Source organism: Xyrauchen texanus, chromosome 32 (assembly GCF_025860055.1).
Source record: "Xyrauchen texanus isolate HMW12.3.18 chromosome 32, RBS_HiC_50CHRs, whole genome shotgun sequence".
In the NCBI taxonomy this organism is placed as follows: Eukaryota; Metazoa; Chordata; class Actinopteri; order Cypriniformes; family Catostomidae; genus Xyrauchen; species Xyrauchen texanus.
The window spans coordinates 12,922,655-12,941,324 of NC_068307.1; the positions used below are offsets into that span (position 1 = coordinate 12,922,655).

The window sequence follows — 18,670 nt, forward strand, 5'->3', positions numbered from 1 at the left end:
CAGGCTTCCTAAGCAACCAATTTGCCCAGTTGCTGGGGTGGGAAGAGTCACGTTGGATTAATCTCCTTGTGGTCGCTATAGTGTGGTTCTGGCTCTCGTGGGGCGAGTTGTGCGTGGATGCCGCAGAGAATAGCTTAAAGCCTCAACACGTGCAACATCTCTGCGGTAACGCGCTCAACAACCCATGTGATAAGATGCATGAATTGACGGTCTTAGACGCAGAGGCAACTGAGATTAATTCTCCACCACTCGGATTGAGGTGGGTCACTACGCAACCACGATGTCTTAGAGCGCATTGGGAATTCCAAATTGGGGAGAGAAAAAATGGTGGAAAATGTTGTTTTGTTACAAACACTTGTCGCTGTATAAACCAGCTAAATTACACTTATTTTGGTGCAAGTTTTATCATTATTTTCCATTAACAGTACAAAAAATGCATACCAAATAAACTGCACTGTCAAAATCCTGAAACAAATTTTTACCAAATAAGCCCGCTACTAGTCAATAAGGTAGTTATTATGAGTTAAGTGCACATGAATGACACCACAAAGTCAAACTATGAGTGGGATACTCTGGATTTTCTTCTAGCCATAACTCTGAGATGGGGTCATGTCAATTTTTGTTATTAGTAGTAATTCAGTTTTCATTTTAATTTTGAAAGTGCAGTTTATTTTGCATGCACTTTTTGTACTGTTAATTAAGAATGACAGAAAATAAGACTCATTTAGCTGGTTAATGCAGCGACAAGCGTATGCGACAAAACTACATTTCCCTTCACTGTATTTGGCCGCAATAGAATGATAAAATTGATAGATACAGCATTAATTACACATCTATGCATGAATTTATGTATTTTTATTTTGGTGCTAAAAAGCTTCCAGCCTTCGCTATGAAGTGAAAAAGAGATCAATTAGAAATGGCTAAACCGATCCGTTCTTTACGGCTAAAATCGCACCGTTTGTGTGCTTTAATATAGGCTCATTCTGACATATCAGTACTACTGGTACGTCGATCGTCCAATCAAATTCGAGTATTGGAACTAACTACATATCCCATGATGCTCTAGTAATACATGACACAGTGACGACGCAGTACGAACGTCGCGTAAATGAGTGGATATGGTGTCCAAGGAAGAGTCCTGCCTTTAATATGGATAATATGTCGCTTCAGATACGTATGTGACAAGACCGGACGCAGATGTATATCTATACTGGTTCCAAGCAAACTCTTCTCTTGTAAAAGGCGTCGGCAGGATTTTTTTACAAGCTGTGTTTTCTAGCAGAACTCTTAAAAGAGCTTTAAAAACGGCAGCAAAGGTCAGATCAGCTTATAGTTGTATCCATGTGCATTTCTTAACTGGAAGTTTTAACGTCTCTTGACTTCCCTAGCAGTAGCTGCTGATGTAGATGTGAAGACAGTCTTCCTGCATAAGTTTAAGCTGTAATCCTACAGAATTGCATTCTACCTGCAAACAAAACCCGGTCTATTATTGATCCTTCCGATAAGACAACTTGCGTTGGTTAGTATAAAGTGCATCAACAGCAAACTAGACATCTCAGTCTAAAGCATGGTTGCTCGATGCTAAGGAGGATGCTTATACAGCACAACCTGCTGACCGATGTTATGTAGCTAACAACTGGATGGCGCCTTCCATTGAGTTTCAATATGATATATTATAATATTTCGGCGTGATTGGAGGCTCGTGATCTTTCAGTAGGAGCGGAGAGAGGGAATTCAGTATGTGCTTACGGTAACTGTGTCATCGTGCTATCGGTCGCCATCACTGCTTATCATTTGTGGGGCATATAGTTTTAAAGAACCCGTGAGTGATCGACTAAACTGTTGTGCAATGGCGGGTGGTGTGTTGTCCCGGGGTCAGCTGCTGTCTGCATCCTCCAACTCTTCACCCACTGATGCTGATACCCGGCGCTGCTCCAACGGGGACTTCATGGAATCCTTTGGCATCTTCCTGCAGGGCCTGCTGGGAGTGGTGGCCTTCAGCACCCTAATGTGTAAGTACAGAGACTAATGCCTTAAATGTATCACCATTCATGTAACGTTAAATGTGTCATTAAAAGTCTTCCTTGGTAAAGTAATTTTTTAGGTTCATTTTACCTACAAGTGTAACTCTGTGGCATTATCAAAACATTCCTCTGTTTGTTTGAGGGTTCTGTCCACATCAATGCAGCGACATTGGCTCGACCAATGGCGTGAGCTTGGGGCGGGGCTGTATGTTTTTACAACCAATGGAAGACCTTGGGAGTTTTCTGTAACCTGTTGTGTGAAATCACATACTTTTGAGTATGTATGTATTTTATATGGAGGCACTTCTCGGCCGGGAAAACGCTACGTTCTTTAGGTAGCCTATGCATACAGTGGTGGCCAAATATATTGGCACCCTTGGTAAATATGAGCAAAAAAGGCTGTGAAAAAAATCATTCATATTTAAAACATTTTAGTGCACCTAGGTGACAAGGAACATGAAATTGTTCAGCCATGACTTCCTGTTTCACAGTGGTATATATATATATATATGTGAGGTAACACATGGGCCAAATTCCCTTGATCATCAATCACAGTGGGTTAGACTAAAGAATATAGTTCTGATGTGTGGCAAAAGGTTATTGAGCTTCACAAAATGGGAAGTGGCTATAAGAAAATAGTCAAAGCACTGAAAACGCCCATTTCCACCATCAGGGCAATAATTAAGAAGTTCCAATCAACTGAAGATCTTAAGAATTGGCCTGTAAAAGGACGTGTATCTATATCGTCTCCACGCTCAGTGATGAGGATGGTTCAAGTGGCCAAAGAATCTCTAAGGACCACAGCTGGAGAATTGCAGAAATTAATTGGGTTTTGGGTTCAGAAAGTAAAAAAAATAAAATCAGTCCTCACCTACATCACCACAAGTTGTTTCAGAGGGTTTCAAGAAAAAAGCCTCTGCTCTCATCCAATAACAAACTCAAACATCTTCAGTTTGCTAGGCACTACTGGAACTTCAAATACGACCGGATTCTGTGGTCACATGAAACAAAAAGAGAGCATTTTTGGCAGTAAACACCAGAGATGGGTTTGACACACACCGAGATGATGAAGTACCCAATGCCCACGTCTAAATATGGTGATGGATCTTTAATGTTGTGGTACTGTTTTTATGCCAGAGGTCCTGGACATCTTGTTCAGATACATGGCATTATGGACTATCAAATACCAACAGATAAAAAATCAAAACCTGGCTGCCTCTGCCAGAGAGCTTACAATGGGCCCTGATTGGGTCTTCCAGCAGGACAATTATCCAAAACAAACATAGAAATCAACACAAAAATGATTTACTGGCCACAAAATCAAGATTCTGCCACGGCCATCCCAGTCCCCTGACCTGAACCCCATACAAAATTTGTGGGGTGAACTAAAGCGGAGTCCACCAGTGCAGATTCTGTCATGAGGAATGATCTCAGATCCCTTGCCAGGTGTTCTCCAACCTCATGAGGCATTATAAGAGAAGACTCGGAGCTGTTATCTTGGCAAAGATAGGTTGCAAAATGTATTGAATAAAAGGGTGCCAATAATTATGGCCAATGCTTTTTGGAGAAAATATTTAATGAGATATTTTCCCTGTTTCAATTGTTTTATTCAATTAAATGTTAGATTTTAGTTGTAATGAAAGATCAAGAGGATAAGCAATGCAGATTTTTTTCCACAGCCTTCCTTGTGCATATTTACCAAGGGTGGCAATATTTTTGTCCACAACTGTTGTATGAATGGAATTTGGACATACTTCATTCAGGGACTTGTATATAAAGTGCAAAGTGTCCGCCCATTTTTTCAGCTGTCTAGGTTCCGAAAGTATTTTTACCATTCATTTCTTCCATAGACTTTTCATAACCTACTCCATTAAAGAGTTGTAAAGCATGAACCAAACCAACCAGCTCCAAGGTGAATTGCAACATTACAGACTTTATTTTAACGACAAAATTATTTGAAAATAGGACAAAAAGACAAAGGTAAGACAGGAGTCTGTGACTCGGTGTACTTGGACTACAACCCCATGAAGCATTGTGAATGACATAATCAAATATAAAACTATGGAAATATATACAACTGTTGATTTACGGTTGTTTATGATAAGTATGGAAAAAATATACTAAATGTAAAATATTCCAATATACACAAATATATAAGTAGTTTGAGAGTGTAGGGAGAGTGGATAATTGGTTGCCCCCTGCCTTCAAGAACTATACACTTCCAGAGTGAGTAAAAGGGCTGGAAAAAATCTCTCTGGACCCCACTCACCCAGCCGACTACCCTCTTGAACTGTTGCCCTCTGGCCGGCACCACAGAGCACTGAGCACCAGAACCGTCAGGCACAGGAACAGTTTTTTTCCCTCAGGCTATCCATCTCATGAACAGTTAAAACTGTTCCCATTGAGCAATAAATACATACAATACACAGTTTAGTCTATTTATATTTATCCAACAGAACAAGCCCTACCTCTTCTGCATTATATTCCCTTGCATCCGTATATAGCAGATTTGTATTTGTACATGCGTATGTATAATTTTTGGTCTTATTTCTATACACTTATATTTTCTATTCACTTTTTATTTGTATTATATAGTTGTATTTATTTTATTATGTCTTGTTGTTTGTGCACTGGAAACTTATGTCACCAAGACAAATTCCTTGTATATGTAAGCATACTTGGCTATAAAGCTAATTCTGATTCTGACATGTTTGTGTCATTCACAGTGCATCATTGAAGTGGCCAGTCTCATCCAGGTTTATTTTTGTGGGCTTTGTTGGTCGTGGTTCTCTTATTTGAGATGCTCAAATCTGTGCTGGACCATGGGTAATGTAGTTGTTCAACAGGACTTCTGCTATTAATTACACTTTTTAAACAACAAAGTTGAAATAATGCAGACGGATAGCTTCAATGGAAGCATATACCATCGCTGAACAACCTCAAAGCTCATGGTAGGCCTGTCTTTTAAGGTTTATAAATTAGCATTGAAAATCAATGGGATTTTTACTTCCGTAACCAGACTATTGCGCTCTATTGACCCGCCACCTAAATATATGACGTAATAACAGCAACCACAGAAATAATCTACTCTACTTTTTTTATTTTAATCAAGCACCATTTCAGCACAAGGAGCAACTTTCTTGGTGTATATATCACTTACAATTTAAAAGAGCTGTCCGACATGCGGTTCACTGCTATTCTTTTAAATCCAGTGTTTTGAACGTGACATCTCTTCAGTTCCCAAGGGATTATGGGATCATAAAGTGTCCAGTCGATCCAAACTTCAGAATCTCGCCAGAAATAGTCGGACATCTGGTATTTCTCACATACTGTTTTATGAATACTGAGGATTCGGACATACTGCTCCATTGGTATATTGTTTTTGACACACTATACACTAGTAAAGTATGGCTATTTCTACGCAGTGAGTGATTATTTTTTTTAATTGTTTGGTGGCGCAGTAATAAACTGCTTCAAACCAAACAGAGACTGTGTTATACATATGGGTTTTTATGTAATGGAAAACAAGGCTGAATTGTGCCAGGACTTCTGGGTTCCATCAGGTCAGGTAGCCCCTTTGAAGACTCTGTTAATCCAGAAGGTCTTGAGTGATTTGACATAGAAGTAGGCAGGTCCAGGCATATCAGTGTGAGTAATGCAATGCATGCTGCACCTGTATTCTCACCACTGTGTGAACCTGACAAAGTGCTTTAATTAAAGAATATGTGTTGTGTTAACACATTTACAGGTTTCATAAGAAAAGCATATTGGTTTTTGCTTGGCAGCACCCTCTCTGATGCTTTGATATTATGTGGTGTGTCATTCCCAGCCACCTGGTTGTTAACTTTGTGCTCGTGTGCACTGGCATACACTTTCTCATTGATATAAAAGAACCTACTGGAAAGACGTTTTAATAAAATGTATACGTAAGCTACAACCATCACTTCCCATCAAACGAATGTTCAAGGTTCAATACAAGCTATGCTCAATCAGCAGTATAATGGCTTGCATAAAGGCTAGTGTGATAAAATCACTTACTAACCTTATCTGTGTAAAGTTAAATCCACTTTTACAATTTCGTTTCCATGAAAACTTAACATCCCTAACCTGCAAAAGACAGTAAAAACGATGATTTAAAAAACTTTACAGCACAAATACTACACACGTTTTAACAGAAGAATTAATGTAGCTAAGTGCTTTTATAAAAATAAGCCTTCAACCCTTCAAAATTGTGTCTTGTGGCTATACTTTTAAAATAGTGAGTATTTTAAGGTTTACGGATTATCCATTTCACTTCCATTGTAAGTGCCTGACTGGAACCCAGATTTTTACTTTTTTAAAGAAAAGGAGGGGCAGGTGAAAATGAATTTTTGTGATAATCAATATAAAAGAAGCTTTTATAATAATCAATAACACACATATAGTTTACATCTTGTGGCTAGTGTTTTGAATTTTTGCTTCTTTTAAGTTGAAGTTTGTTTTTGTGTACATCAGCATTATGCAACAAATTCTGTCGATTGAGCCAATGCTTGTATTGAACTGAATATTCCTTTTAATGTTTTTTTCAAACATGTGTGCATTGTTTTACCAAGATAAGAAAAAAATGTAAAGTTTTGGATTTTGACAAAATAAAAAGGTTATGAGATTAAATAAAAGATAATTAATACTCTGCATTATTTTAGTTGACTAATGAAATGTAATAAAATGTGTGACCACACATAACTGACCACAATAACTGTATTTAATTTGCTCTGCATGTGTGTAGGAAGCCCTTTAAATTGTTATAATGCCGTTCCTCATTCACATCTTACTCTTTCGAGATCTGAATGCCCATGTGAATATCATTTATCGACTACTATGTTTTTTGTAGCAGCACACCAGATCCAGAAAACAATTTTGAGCATCAGTACTACACCCATGTGGTAATCATTATTGATCACCCCTTTTCTATTGCTACCACCATAATAGCCTTCTGTTTCTCATCCACAGTGAAACGCTTCAGGGAGCCCAAACACGAACGGAGACCCTGGAGAATCTGGTAAAGCGCCATTTTGTGTGATTAGCAAGCATTAGATATTTTAACACATGTAGGGCCAATGCTACACTTCACTGACTTGTCTAGCCACCGTCTAGAGCCCCATTCTCTTCACTTAGGTGAGGGGTTTGACTGGTTAAGGTGAGTTCTAACCAGGTCTGCTCCCTCTCACTGACCCTCCCCCCTCCCCTCAGGTTTCTGGACACCTCCAAACAGGCCATAGGGATGCTGTTCATTCACTTTGCCAATGTCTACCTGTCTGACCTCGCAGAGGAGGACCCATGTTCACTGTGAGTCTATGTGTGTGTTGTCGTCAATGTTCCCCCCACACATCGTTGTACGTTCCGGCAGTGTTTTGTGTTTGTGATACACATATCTATTATAGGCTGTTCTCAGTAAGCACATTCCTTGTGTTGTTTCCATAGATACCTCATTAATTTCCTATTGGATGCGACACTGGGCATGCTGGTAATCTATGGTGGCATAAAAGCTGTTAATGCTGTGGTTGAATGGAGACAGTGGGACTCATTACGTTTTGGAGAGTATGGTATGAGGACCAGCCTTACTAATAACTTTAAATACAGTTGTTTAGAGTAAAATGTACCAAAGATGTTTCATGCACTTTACAAATTATAAAATTGATTGGATATGATGCTTTCAAAGCCATTATTAAATCACTGTAATCAGACCTGTGATTGTGCATTATTGCTGAATTACTGAACTAAATTACTAGGCAGAAGAATTGGTATTCTGATAATATTAATAATAAAGGTAACTGTTTATTGAACTTTAATGTTTTTACCATTGTGCTGTTTCTTTCATTTATAAAAGCAATAATACACTTGAGTCCAGTCCATGCATAACTGTGATTTTACCACACGTATAAGGGGCCGACTTGTGTTTTTCCATTGGAACACCCCTTACTCATGATGAACACTATGACGCACAGCCTCTCGTGGCTTAATGCTTTATTAGACACTTCCGCAGAGCTGTTTCAGGGGATGATTTTATTTGTGTTTTGCTTGTGTTTGTTACGATGGCCATGTGTAGGCGAGCCAGTACAGTGCAGTGCCTGGGCAGGTCAGTGTGCTCTCTATATACTCATCATGATGTTTGAGAAGGTCATGATCATGCTGGTCCTCCTCATCCCACAGTGGAAGAAGGTCAGTCAGGTCTCTCATCACTAATGGGACTGTAGGTTGTGGTTCATGTTTTTAAACTTTACATTTACAATATTCCGAGATTGCCTCAGTTTACAGCATTGATATATTTTGTTAAAGTTAAGGTTCACCCAAAAATTATAATTCTCTCATCTATATTTGCCCTTTTGCCATCTTAAACTCATACAACTGTGGAACACATTATATAACACAAGATATTTTAATGGAGATATGAGGTGTTTTTGTCCATACAATGCAAGTCAATGGGGTCCAACACTTTCAAGCTCCAAAAAGGACATTTAGGAGGAATAAAGGTAATCCATATGACTCGACTGGTTTAATCCGTGTCTTCTGAATATTTTGTTTTTGGTGAAAATCAGACCAAAATGGAACTCCTTTTTCTCAATAAAAATTGACATTTGCAGTCTCCTTAGCATGATCATGACTGCTCATGCGGCTAGCACCAGGAAGTGTAATCAAGCTTTAAGTCACAATTGTGCCAAGGAGACTGAAAATGTCATGATTTATATGGACCGTTTAGACAAAAACACACCTCATATCTCCATTAAAATATCTTTAGTCCTATTTGAATGGGACTAGATTTCCCTGAGGTTAGGGAAATTTGTGTTTCATAGACATACTTTGTGATTTCAATCCTGTCCGAATCTGACATGTCTGTGGTTTTCTCACACAACTTCTGTAAAAATTACAAAGCAAATTACCTACAGATCTTCGGTTAACTCAAGGGTCCTCCGGGAAATCTCATCCCGTCCAAATCTCTGTGGTTGCTCACCGTTAAGATCTTATGCGGCAATCATCTGCCTGCTGCGCACCTTTCACTTTGGATGTACCGGTAGATTCTTTCCAATCCAACAAAAAAATAAGAAGAAAAACAAGGAGAGCAAAATCGCAGAAACTGCAAAGACTGGCCACTGTAATTACGCACCTTAATTTCTCCACTCAATTACATAATGTTATAATTATATAATTCACAGATAAGTATAGTTTCATGTTTATTTCATTGGGTTTATTATAAGCAGCCACTTCTGTTAATTCATGAAAAAATTATTTTAATAGACTAATTAGTCATTTTTAATTTTAAATACAAGCAATTTTTAATGTATAATTAATAAAATTTCTTAAAATAAAAATTGTAAATAATAAAGTTTAAAAGATACATTCATTTTATCATCTAAATTGTGTTCAACCTTCTGTAATGCCGTAAAGACACCCCACCTCTGTAATATCAGTACATTAAAGCTCAGATGTTGGGTGATGATAATTGTAACTCAAACGTCGTTAAGAAATCTCGTCTGAATAGGGCTTTTGCAGAAGACAGTAAGTCATATGGGTTTGAGACAGCATAAGTGTGAGTAAATGAGCAAATTCAAATTTTTGGTTAAATGATTTTTTTAAAATGATATAAATCCTAATTTACATTTATATAATATTGAAAGGATGGTAAACTTAAGTCTTTAGGTAATTTATGTTTATGATTGCCGTGTGTGTTTGTTTGTTGGACAGCTGTCTACACTCAACCCCATTACAAACCCTCGTCTGGAGCTAGCCATCGTCATGCTAATTGTTCCATTTTTCGTGAACGTAAGTGACTGTCAAGTTTTTGATTAGGAGTGAGGCTAATCTACTGTAGCCATATCAGACTGATTTGCAATGTTACAAAAATGTATCAAATTACTCTTTAAATTGTTTACCAAAGGTGCTGCATGGTTAATGTATAAAATGTTTTATATTTTTATAAATGCACAATATTATTATATTTATTTTTTTTTCACCTCACTTTGTTTAAAGTAATTTGATGTTGCTTGTTTCAGTGGCAGCCTGAACTAAATCTGAGAAGAACAACAAATTATTAAAAGTGGGAAAATGTATGATAGGAAGTTCTATCACTGTAAAACACCTATTTGTTTGAATGTGTGTGTGTGTGTGTGTGTATGTGTTTACCCAGGCTCTGATGTTCTGGGTAGTAGATAACTTCCTAATGAAGAAGGGTAGAACAAAAGCCAAACTTGAGGAGAGGGAGGCAGTAGATGATCCCCGCGGCAAGAGCAAAGTGCGCTACAGACGGGCCCTGTCACACGATGACTCTGAATCAGAGGTACGTTACACTTGCTAAATTAATTTCATCCAACAGCCATGTAGAAGATGGTTTATTACCAGCAACATCATAGACTTGCACTCTGGTCACATACATTGAAAATGCCAAAAAATATAAACTTAACGTGTTTTTATTGGGAATTAGATAAATTGTGTCTTTGCTCGGTCAAATAAATTTAAACATTTCATCTCATCAAAGTAATACATTTAATACATCAGAGAATCTTATAATGGATTACATAAATTATAACTTTCAATAATTAATGGAATGTATTAAACTGTCAGACCTGACCAGGGAGATCTGAATCTGTACATGGACTTACTTTGTCTTCTTTAACAAAGCACTTTCTGGAGTGAAAACATTAATATTTTGAGTTATTTATGTGTATATTCTAAAGAGGACCTCCTTTTATTCCACTCTATTTTGCAAGATAGTTACACAAGTTGTTTGGCTGTCCTTCACTGATGTAAAAATCTTTCCCAAAACTTCAGCCACTTCAACAATCTAATGAAGCTGGCGTTCCTTTGAGACTGTTCCGACATGAACGACATTAGCATATCCGGTTATGAACTTTGGGTACACTTCATTTTCATTGAAAGACAGATTACAAAAACAAATAGAGGATTTTTGTTGGCAGGAACAAACTAATACAAATGACTTAACACTGTGTACATGGTTTCCTAGAATCCTCTTTGTTACTAATGTCTTCAAGTTCTCTGGTGTTGACTTTCTTTCATTGATTGGCCTTAGTGCTTTACATCTGTTAAATAAATGCATATCCTTCTCAACTCACCCAACTTTAAACTAACTCACTGTTTCAGTGGTGATAGATTTGACACAAGGCAAGTAATTTGAGCATGAAACTTGTTTGCGAGAACAAGACAGGCCACATGGTCCTCTATCATCTCAGGTTTAGTATTTCCATCCACACTCCACTTAACTGTCAAATATAAATATTTTGACACATATGTATAAGATGGTTTGGTCAAGTGATTGTAGTCCTCTCTCTTCGAGAGTTGCTCATCATGGGTTATATGTAGAATATAACTCATTTTATCATGGCTGTAGCACTTTACACATTTGGTTTGGGAGTATTCCACTTGGGGTGAACATTTTTTAGGATTTGTTCAACTAGACATGTAATCAATGTCACCTGATTCTAAGGGGGGGAAAAACACAAGTCAAACTTTCTCTTGTCCCCTTTTGTGCTGGTCAGATCCTGTTCTCTGCAGATGACGAAATGGAGGATTCAGATGGTGACGACGATATAAGAAGAATCACAGGGCTCAAGCCTGTTAAGAAAAAGAAACACCGTCTTGGTATCCCAGTCTGAGTTGCAATGTAGACTTGAGGTCTTCCTCACTCCCATGACCCCACCTCATTAACCTGAGCTTTACACCTGGACATGGATCAGCAACTGGTGGGCATAATGTGTATAAACTCCTAACAAGTGGCATTGAGAGCAATTTCACTTAATAAAAGGACTAGGCTCTAGTCGGTCTACAAACACTGCATTTCCACCCATGCATACACATGAGAGGTGCCTCCTACTATTCTGAGACATCTACCAGTACCAGAACAATTTTTGTTAACATTGAGTTATGTTGACGGTGACAAGGATTTTGGGACCACATAGTTTTTTTTCAGTCGGTCCGATTTTTGCACATTCACGATCGCCTCACATTGACCTCTGATGTACAACAGTGGGAGATCTTGGCTACAACTCCACTATGCATTACTCCAGCCTTTAAACTGAGAAACTCTGAATTTTAACTTTTCAGTATGGTTTATTCTATATGTCCATCACACTTTACAAATAACACAGACTTTCTTCTGAGATAATTACTTAACCATATGTATGTGACCGTGATGCTGAAATAGCCAAACTAGTTAAGGTTGCTTATAGCCAGTTCCAAATCACTTTTGCTAGTGTAGCTTTGGAGAAGAATTGTTTTGGTAATTGTGCCGATAAATATTAAGGAATAAATTTGCCAACAGCATCATAATCTGTAATGGCATGCTTGTCAGATTGTTTGGTTTTTAAAAGTATATCTGCCCCAAAGTTCAGTGTGTGACTGTTTTTCTGCCACAAAGTGTGTTTTTTTCCTTGCGTATTTATTTGTTGTTTTGTTACGTCTGTGTGGGTGTCTTTTGTTTCGTCTGTGTGGGAGTCTTTTGTTTCCTCATGTTTTGCTACTCATTACAGAGTAGATGCTTTGGTGCAGGATGCTTCATTAATCTCTTGCACAGTTCTTTGTGTCATTTTGTGTGCAGTTTTGTACGTCTTAAAAATACAACAATTCAGACACTGTCAAACACTAATCTAGAGGCTATTTGTTCTTTGTCCCTACACACAGATAGTTACAAAGTGATGCCTTTTTTCCGTGTACTGCAGAATTCTTATTGTTTGTATTACTTATTTTGAAGAATGTGATATGGTGAAAATGTCTGTAGGTTTTAATTCTTGGTTTAGGATGTTTTACAGATAACTTACTTTACACATTCAGCCCAGAGTGGCAGTGAGAACTGCAAGTCTTTTATTGTTTCAACAAGTTAACTGACAATAATGGACCAAGATTGTGTGAGTGACCGTAATATGTTTGCTTGTCTGTGCATTTTTAAAGGATTAATTTGAACCCAGGCTTTGTGATTAGGCCTGTTGGATGAACATGGTTACTGATGAGGATCTTGTCTTGATGGAATTGTAACTGCCTTTTCCTCTCCGGGTTGACTCTGACTATTATTACTGCGCAATCTTTGTTAGAGTTGCTGGTGAGAGAAAGAACCAAATATAAAAACGGAGAAGGGTTATAAGTTCTAAACTGTATTAGATGATTACAATTACTGACAAAGAACGATCTTGCATTATTATGTATGCTTTTTTCAATAAACTGTCAAAAAAATAGGTGTGTCTCAGTCTGTTTTTGTGTGTCCTATGTATAATTCTGTAACATATCTTCTATGCCTATTTTCTCTTTTTTAAAAATTAATTTTGACATTGCAAAAAGGATGTTTCCTGAATAGAACACAAGCCACGGCAGTGAGAACACTGAATCCTAACCACTGGGTTACTAGTGAGTTATGTGCTATTGCAGATATTAACCACTTTAGACTTGACGTGAAACAATGTGACAAAAAAAATATAGGGAGAGATTTTATTTTATACATTTATAGGATTTTAAGACTTTTATTCTTCATCGTTCTGGGTGCAAAGCATTATGTAATAAAGTCATGAATGTGTGCACTATGTAGTGAATAGTAAATGAGCTAACAGTTTCAGACCCATTATGTGTTAATCCAGTAATGCCTCAGCTTGTTCTCTAATGTACCTAGCCTCTTGTAAAATATAATCTATTTAAACTACAGTGCATCGGTAAAGTATTCACTGCATTTCACTTTTCCACATTTTTTTATGTTACAGCCTTATTCCAAAATGGATTATATTCATTACTTTCATCAAAATTCTACAAACAATACCATGTATGTAAAATACATTTAGATTAAATTACTAAAAAGTAATCCACTAAAAATGTAAAACTACTTCTCTAAAATTTATAATCAGTTATTTTCTAAAACACTTGTCACAATTTGTTTTCTGCTCAACAAATTCAACATGTCTCTTCTCTTTGTTCCTTGTCACACCCCTTCACATGTCACAGTAATGCCTCATGCCTGCAGACGTGCATGAGAATTCACATTTTAACTGTATACATAAATATTTTGTTTAGAAATATTTGTAAACCAAGTAATATCAATAAATATGATACTATATTGCATAATTTGTACTATTTACAAGTATTTACATTGATTTACAAATGCTAAACCCGGTCTCTTTAAAAAAACATCTGTAAACAAGCTAATATTAAGTAGAGAGACTAAAATGGCTTTACCTCATCTGTGCTATGCATAATTAGAATTAAATGTTTATTTTTTGTTGTTTTTGATAAACAACTGATTGTAGAAAGCAGAAAGAGTATTAAGAGACATTTTTTAATGAGAAATGGGTTGCGTGGATCTCGACACGCATTACACGGATAAATTTTTACCCTCAACACACAGAAAAAGGATCTCACTGCTGAATACTGTAATTCACCAGTATACTACACAATCACTGGTGAGTGAAATCTAAACCTTTACCAGCTAACTGCCAAATATATACATTTGAGTTGCAAAGGGTGGAATTTTGTTGTAAATATGAGTGATTTCCTCTCATTGTATTAGAGGGTTGTGCATAAAGTAAATATCTATCTTGGAATTTAATAATTGATATCGAGAAAGTTCAAATGAATACCATGATAAATTGGTAACATCTATATTTTTACCCACCTATAATGTGCAGCTATGGAGTCAGAACTGGTTGTTTACAGGTTTGAGCAGGACTGCTTAAGATAAACTTACTTTACATCGTCCTCTTGTTTGACAGTGGGCATGTGGAAAGTGGAATCTGTTGGTTTCTTTGTGGAGTGTGATGACCCCTCGGTGGACTCATCTGTGCTATCCTCCATTCGTGGCCTTTTAACTGGTAATAATGTGAATGGAGATTTGGGACTGATGATAAAGTCCTCTTCGGAGCAGGACACGCTAGCACAGTGACTCACAAGAGGTTTCACTTGAATCGCTGATATCACACAAAGGAAAATCAAACCAATTAAGCACAACACAAGGAACCATTTACTCACAGGGAATGTGGTGAATATTTTAGTTAAACGGTTACCTTTGCTACGTATTTTTGGCTTTTTTTGGGTGCGTACTGCTTGGACTGATGCGTTCTTCAAAAGTGGACCATTACATTGGCAGCCCATCTCTCGTGTCAGTGGCTGTGGGACAGTTGCAACATACAAGGCATTTGAAACATTCATTGTAAAAGCTTACAAAAAAAGCCATGATGTATAATTTACTATAAGGCATTCCCTAGTTTAGTTTCTACTCTCCCATTCACACTGCCAGCGACTTGCAGCATCAACAACGCGATGAGATTGTCACTGAGAGCTCAGTGGCAAATTCCAGCAACAGTGCTGAGGACAGGTTGTGGGCATGTCCAGCTAAGCAACAATGTTGAGAATAGAGCGCAACAGTGCCCAATAATTTTTCCTCCCGTCTAGGTTCAGGAAGCATTTTTCCCCATTCATTTTTTTCTGTAGGCTTTTCATAAAGTTCTTAATAAATGTCGTTTTGAGCCATGAACCAAACCAACCAGCTCTAAGGAGAATCACAACATTACAAAGTTTGATTTGAAGCAAAAAAGTATTTGAAAATCAGACAAAAATACAAAGGTTCAAGACTGTGTGCAAGAATTTTGATAGACTGATATATCGGCCAGGCCAATTTATCAGCCAATATTTGGCCATTGTGCAATTATCTGCATTGGCCGATAACAGGGTTTGCTTGGCCAATTAACAGAAGTGTTAACTTTCCCTTGTGTCAGTTACAGAATCTACAAATATATCTGGCAATGAATAGTCAACACTTTTCGCTTTCAATATTTTTTTCTTTTCAAGTTTATGCAAATTTGAGAAAATATTACTGTAGAAATATTTCACTTTAGAAATGTTGTGCACTTTTGATTTGCTCTTGTTAAATTGTATGACATTTATCTGCATTTATTTCAGCCATCCTGCTCTCTAGATATTTTGTATCGGCCATTTAATATACATAATTCGCAATTAGTTGTCAACCGATATTGTAATCAAAGTAAAAAGATGGAAATATAAAAATGATTCACTTTAGGTTGTTGATTATAAGTATAGAAACAATATATTTAAAATGTACTCTAAAATATTCATATAAACAAATATATAGCCATGTAGTTTGAGGATGTAGGGATACAAATTCGATTGCTTCATTCAAAGTGCGTCATGGAAGTAGGTGGTCACTGCTGGACTTTTTGGCAAGCTTTGTTGGATGCGGTTCTCTGATTGGTGGATCTCTCTCTGCTGGACCATGGGAAGTGTAGTTGTTCACCAGGAATTACGCTATTAAACACGATGTTAAAAAAAAGTTGAAATAACACGGACTAATGGATTCAACAAAGGCATATACCATCGATGAAAAACCTCAGAGCTCGTGTTAGGTCAGCCTTATAATTTATCGTTGAAAATCAATTCGTCAGTGGAAAAAAAAATTCATGGGATTTTAACTTGCGGATCCAGACTGTTGAGCTCCATATTAGTATTTGTGGGAGGGGTCATTCTCATAATAGAGGGCATTTTATTGGACACACATTTGTATACACCCCTGTGAACAAGATGAGTCATCAATAATTTTAGTATATTATACTGGAAGAGGAATTGTCTTTTTCTACCATTTTAACACTTAGCCAGAATCGGCCTGGAACACATATTGTAAACATTATTTTATATTTTTTGACACCTAAGAGCTCTAGTTGATGGCTAACATATCAAGTTGAGACAATCAAGGTCATGTTAAAAAAGTAACTAATTTAATTTAATGCAATTTTAGTCTCTTGGGTGGGGGAAAGGATACTAACTTGTGCTGGAGGGGAAGCCCCTACAGTGTACAGAGTTGGAATGGCTGTTTCTGCTAACACAAGGTTAGGCACCATCCCTTCGCTGAACATCCCCAAATTGGTGAAGGAATCCTCAGAAAAATGCCTGTCACACAGCCGCGAGTTGGCACAAATACCTCTCTCTTCAAAATGAACAAACTGCAGCCACTTACTTCGCAACCAACTCACGGTTGGGAAACTAAATAACGTGCGCCCGTTCGAGCAACCAAACACACATCGACGACCCATGTTTGCTATAGCAAAGCGAAGGCGGTATTTATCATTTAAGGGAAAGGACGTTCTCATTCTAGGGCATTTGATTGGATAAAACATGCATAGTGCAGGTTGAGTCGTCATAATTTTTTTGTCCGTTTTCCCGGAAGAGAGAGTAGATTTTAAAGGCGTATTCCTGTTAAAAAGTGAGTTTTGTCAACGTTTAGGAGTACGCTAGCACCTGGATGATCTTACAGCTAGCCTGGAGAAAAAGACCACAAAAACCTTCATTTAACTGTGGTCTTAAGTCAAAGATGTGGCATCGCAAGAATACGTACCTTCAAACTTGGCGACGGACCAACAGTGTATATTGTTGGTACAGCCGAATCTATCAAGTACAGAAAGCCCGAGAATCCCATTTCGTATTGCTTTAAATTTGTGAAGCATTCAGGTGCAAAATGCCTGCCACACAGACGCGAGCTCTCTGATATCCCTCCTTCCTCAAAATGTAGAAATTCAAGCCAGCGAGCTCGCAACCAGGGTATTTTAGGGAAAGGGAATAAGGTTTTGTGCGGGTAACAACCCAAAACACACCTCTTCACCATATCTACTATCGCTTGCTATGCACGCAGTGTAGCTCGTTCAGTGTTTAGGAAGTCCTACTCTTTTCCGTGAAACCTTTTCACTGTTCATTTCAAAGAACCGACTCAAACGATCCGGTACAAAATATGATTTTGCGTCATCGCGTTATGACGTTAGCGAGCAACAAAGAGCGTTTCAGAGATGGAGGACTTACTACATTTTGAGGAAACGATATTGAATACAAACATTACTCAGCAACTTTCAGTCAATGGATAATTTGTGTATCATCTGGCTCTAGATAAGATTCATTATTTCACAATATGACCGACTGTATATTTTATACTATGTATTATTTTCATTGTAGAATGTGTATTCTATATTGTGTGTATTGTATACTGTACATTGTATATTATGTAGTGTAAATCTGATGTTTATTGCAGATTGGAATACGTCTTATAGTTGAGGGATAATAAAGTGATTTGAAAAGGTTTTATTTGAACATTTTACACTGGCAGTCTGTACTACGGAAATATGTACTGAAAATGGCACCTGATAAACTACAGTGCATCTGTAAAGTATTCACAGCGCTTCCACATTTTGTTATGTTACGATTTCTCCCATTCTTCTTTACAGGACCTCTCAAGCTCCATCAGGTTGGATGGGGAGCGTCGGTGCACAGCCATTTTCAGATCTCTCCGAGGTCCAGAGCGCTCTGGAGCAGGTTTTCATCAAGGGTGTCTCTGTACATTGCTGCATTCATCTTTCCCTCAATCCTGACAAGTCTCCCTGTTCCTGCTGCTGAAAAACATCCCCACAGCATGATGCTGCCACCACCATGCTTCACTGTAGGGATGGTATTGGCCAGGTGATGAGCAGTGCCTGGTTTCCTCCAGACATGATGCTTGCCATTCAGGCCAGAGTTCAATCTTTGTTTCATCAGACAAGAGAATTTTGTTTCTCATGGTCTTAGAGTCCGTCAGGTGCCATTTGGCAAACTCCAGGTGGGCTGTCATGTGCCTTTTACTGAGGAGTGGC

The 18,670-nt window shown here is 37.7% G+C and overlaps 2 protein-coding genes across 3 annotated transcripts; one reads left to right on the plus strand and one right to left on the minus strand.

Moving 5' to 3' along the window:
• Positions 1-1,097: 1,097 nt before the first annotated feature.
• Positions 1,098-13,402, plus strand: LOC127625666 (store-operated calcium entry regulator STIMATE-like). The gene is made up of 8 exons (XM_052100992.1): positions 1,098-2,012; positions 7,014-7,062; positions 7,254-7,349; positions 7,485-7,606; positions 8,110-8,222; positions 9,744-9,821; positions 10,186-10,335; positions 11,552-13,402. Exons 1-8 carry the CDS (start codon positions 1,850-1,852, stop codon positions 11,666-11,668), a joined length of 888 nt encoding a protein of 295 aa, XP_051956952.1. The 5' UTR covers positions 1,098-1,849; the 3' UTR covers positions 11,669-13,402.
• Positions 10,346-17,796, minus strand: LOC127625668 (uncharacterized). Of its 2 annotated transcripts, none has more exons than XM_052100993.1 (4): positions 17,392-17,796; positions 15,050-15,152; positions 14,734-14,953; positions 10,346-11,627 (listed from the first exon to the last, which is right to left on the minus strand). In XM_052100993.1, exons 1-4 carry the CDS (start codon positions 17,656-17,658, stop codon positions 11,585-11,587), a joined length of 633 nt encoding a protein of 210 aa, XP_051956953.1. In that variant the 5' UTR covers positions 17,659-17,796; the 3' UTR covers positions 10,346-11,584. The 2 variants fall into 2 exon arrangements, with proteins under 2 accessions (XP_051956953.1, XP_051956954.1); XM_052100994.1 differs by lacking the exon at positions 17,392-17,796 and adding an exon at positions 16,823-17,087.
• Between the last annotated feature and the right edge of the window lie 874 nt (positions 17,797-18,670).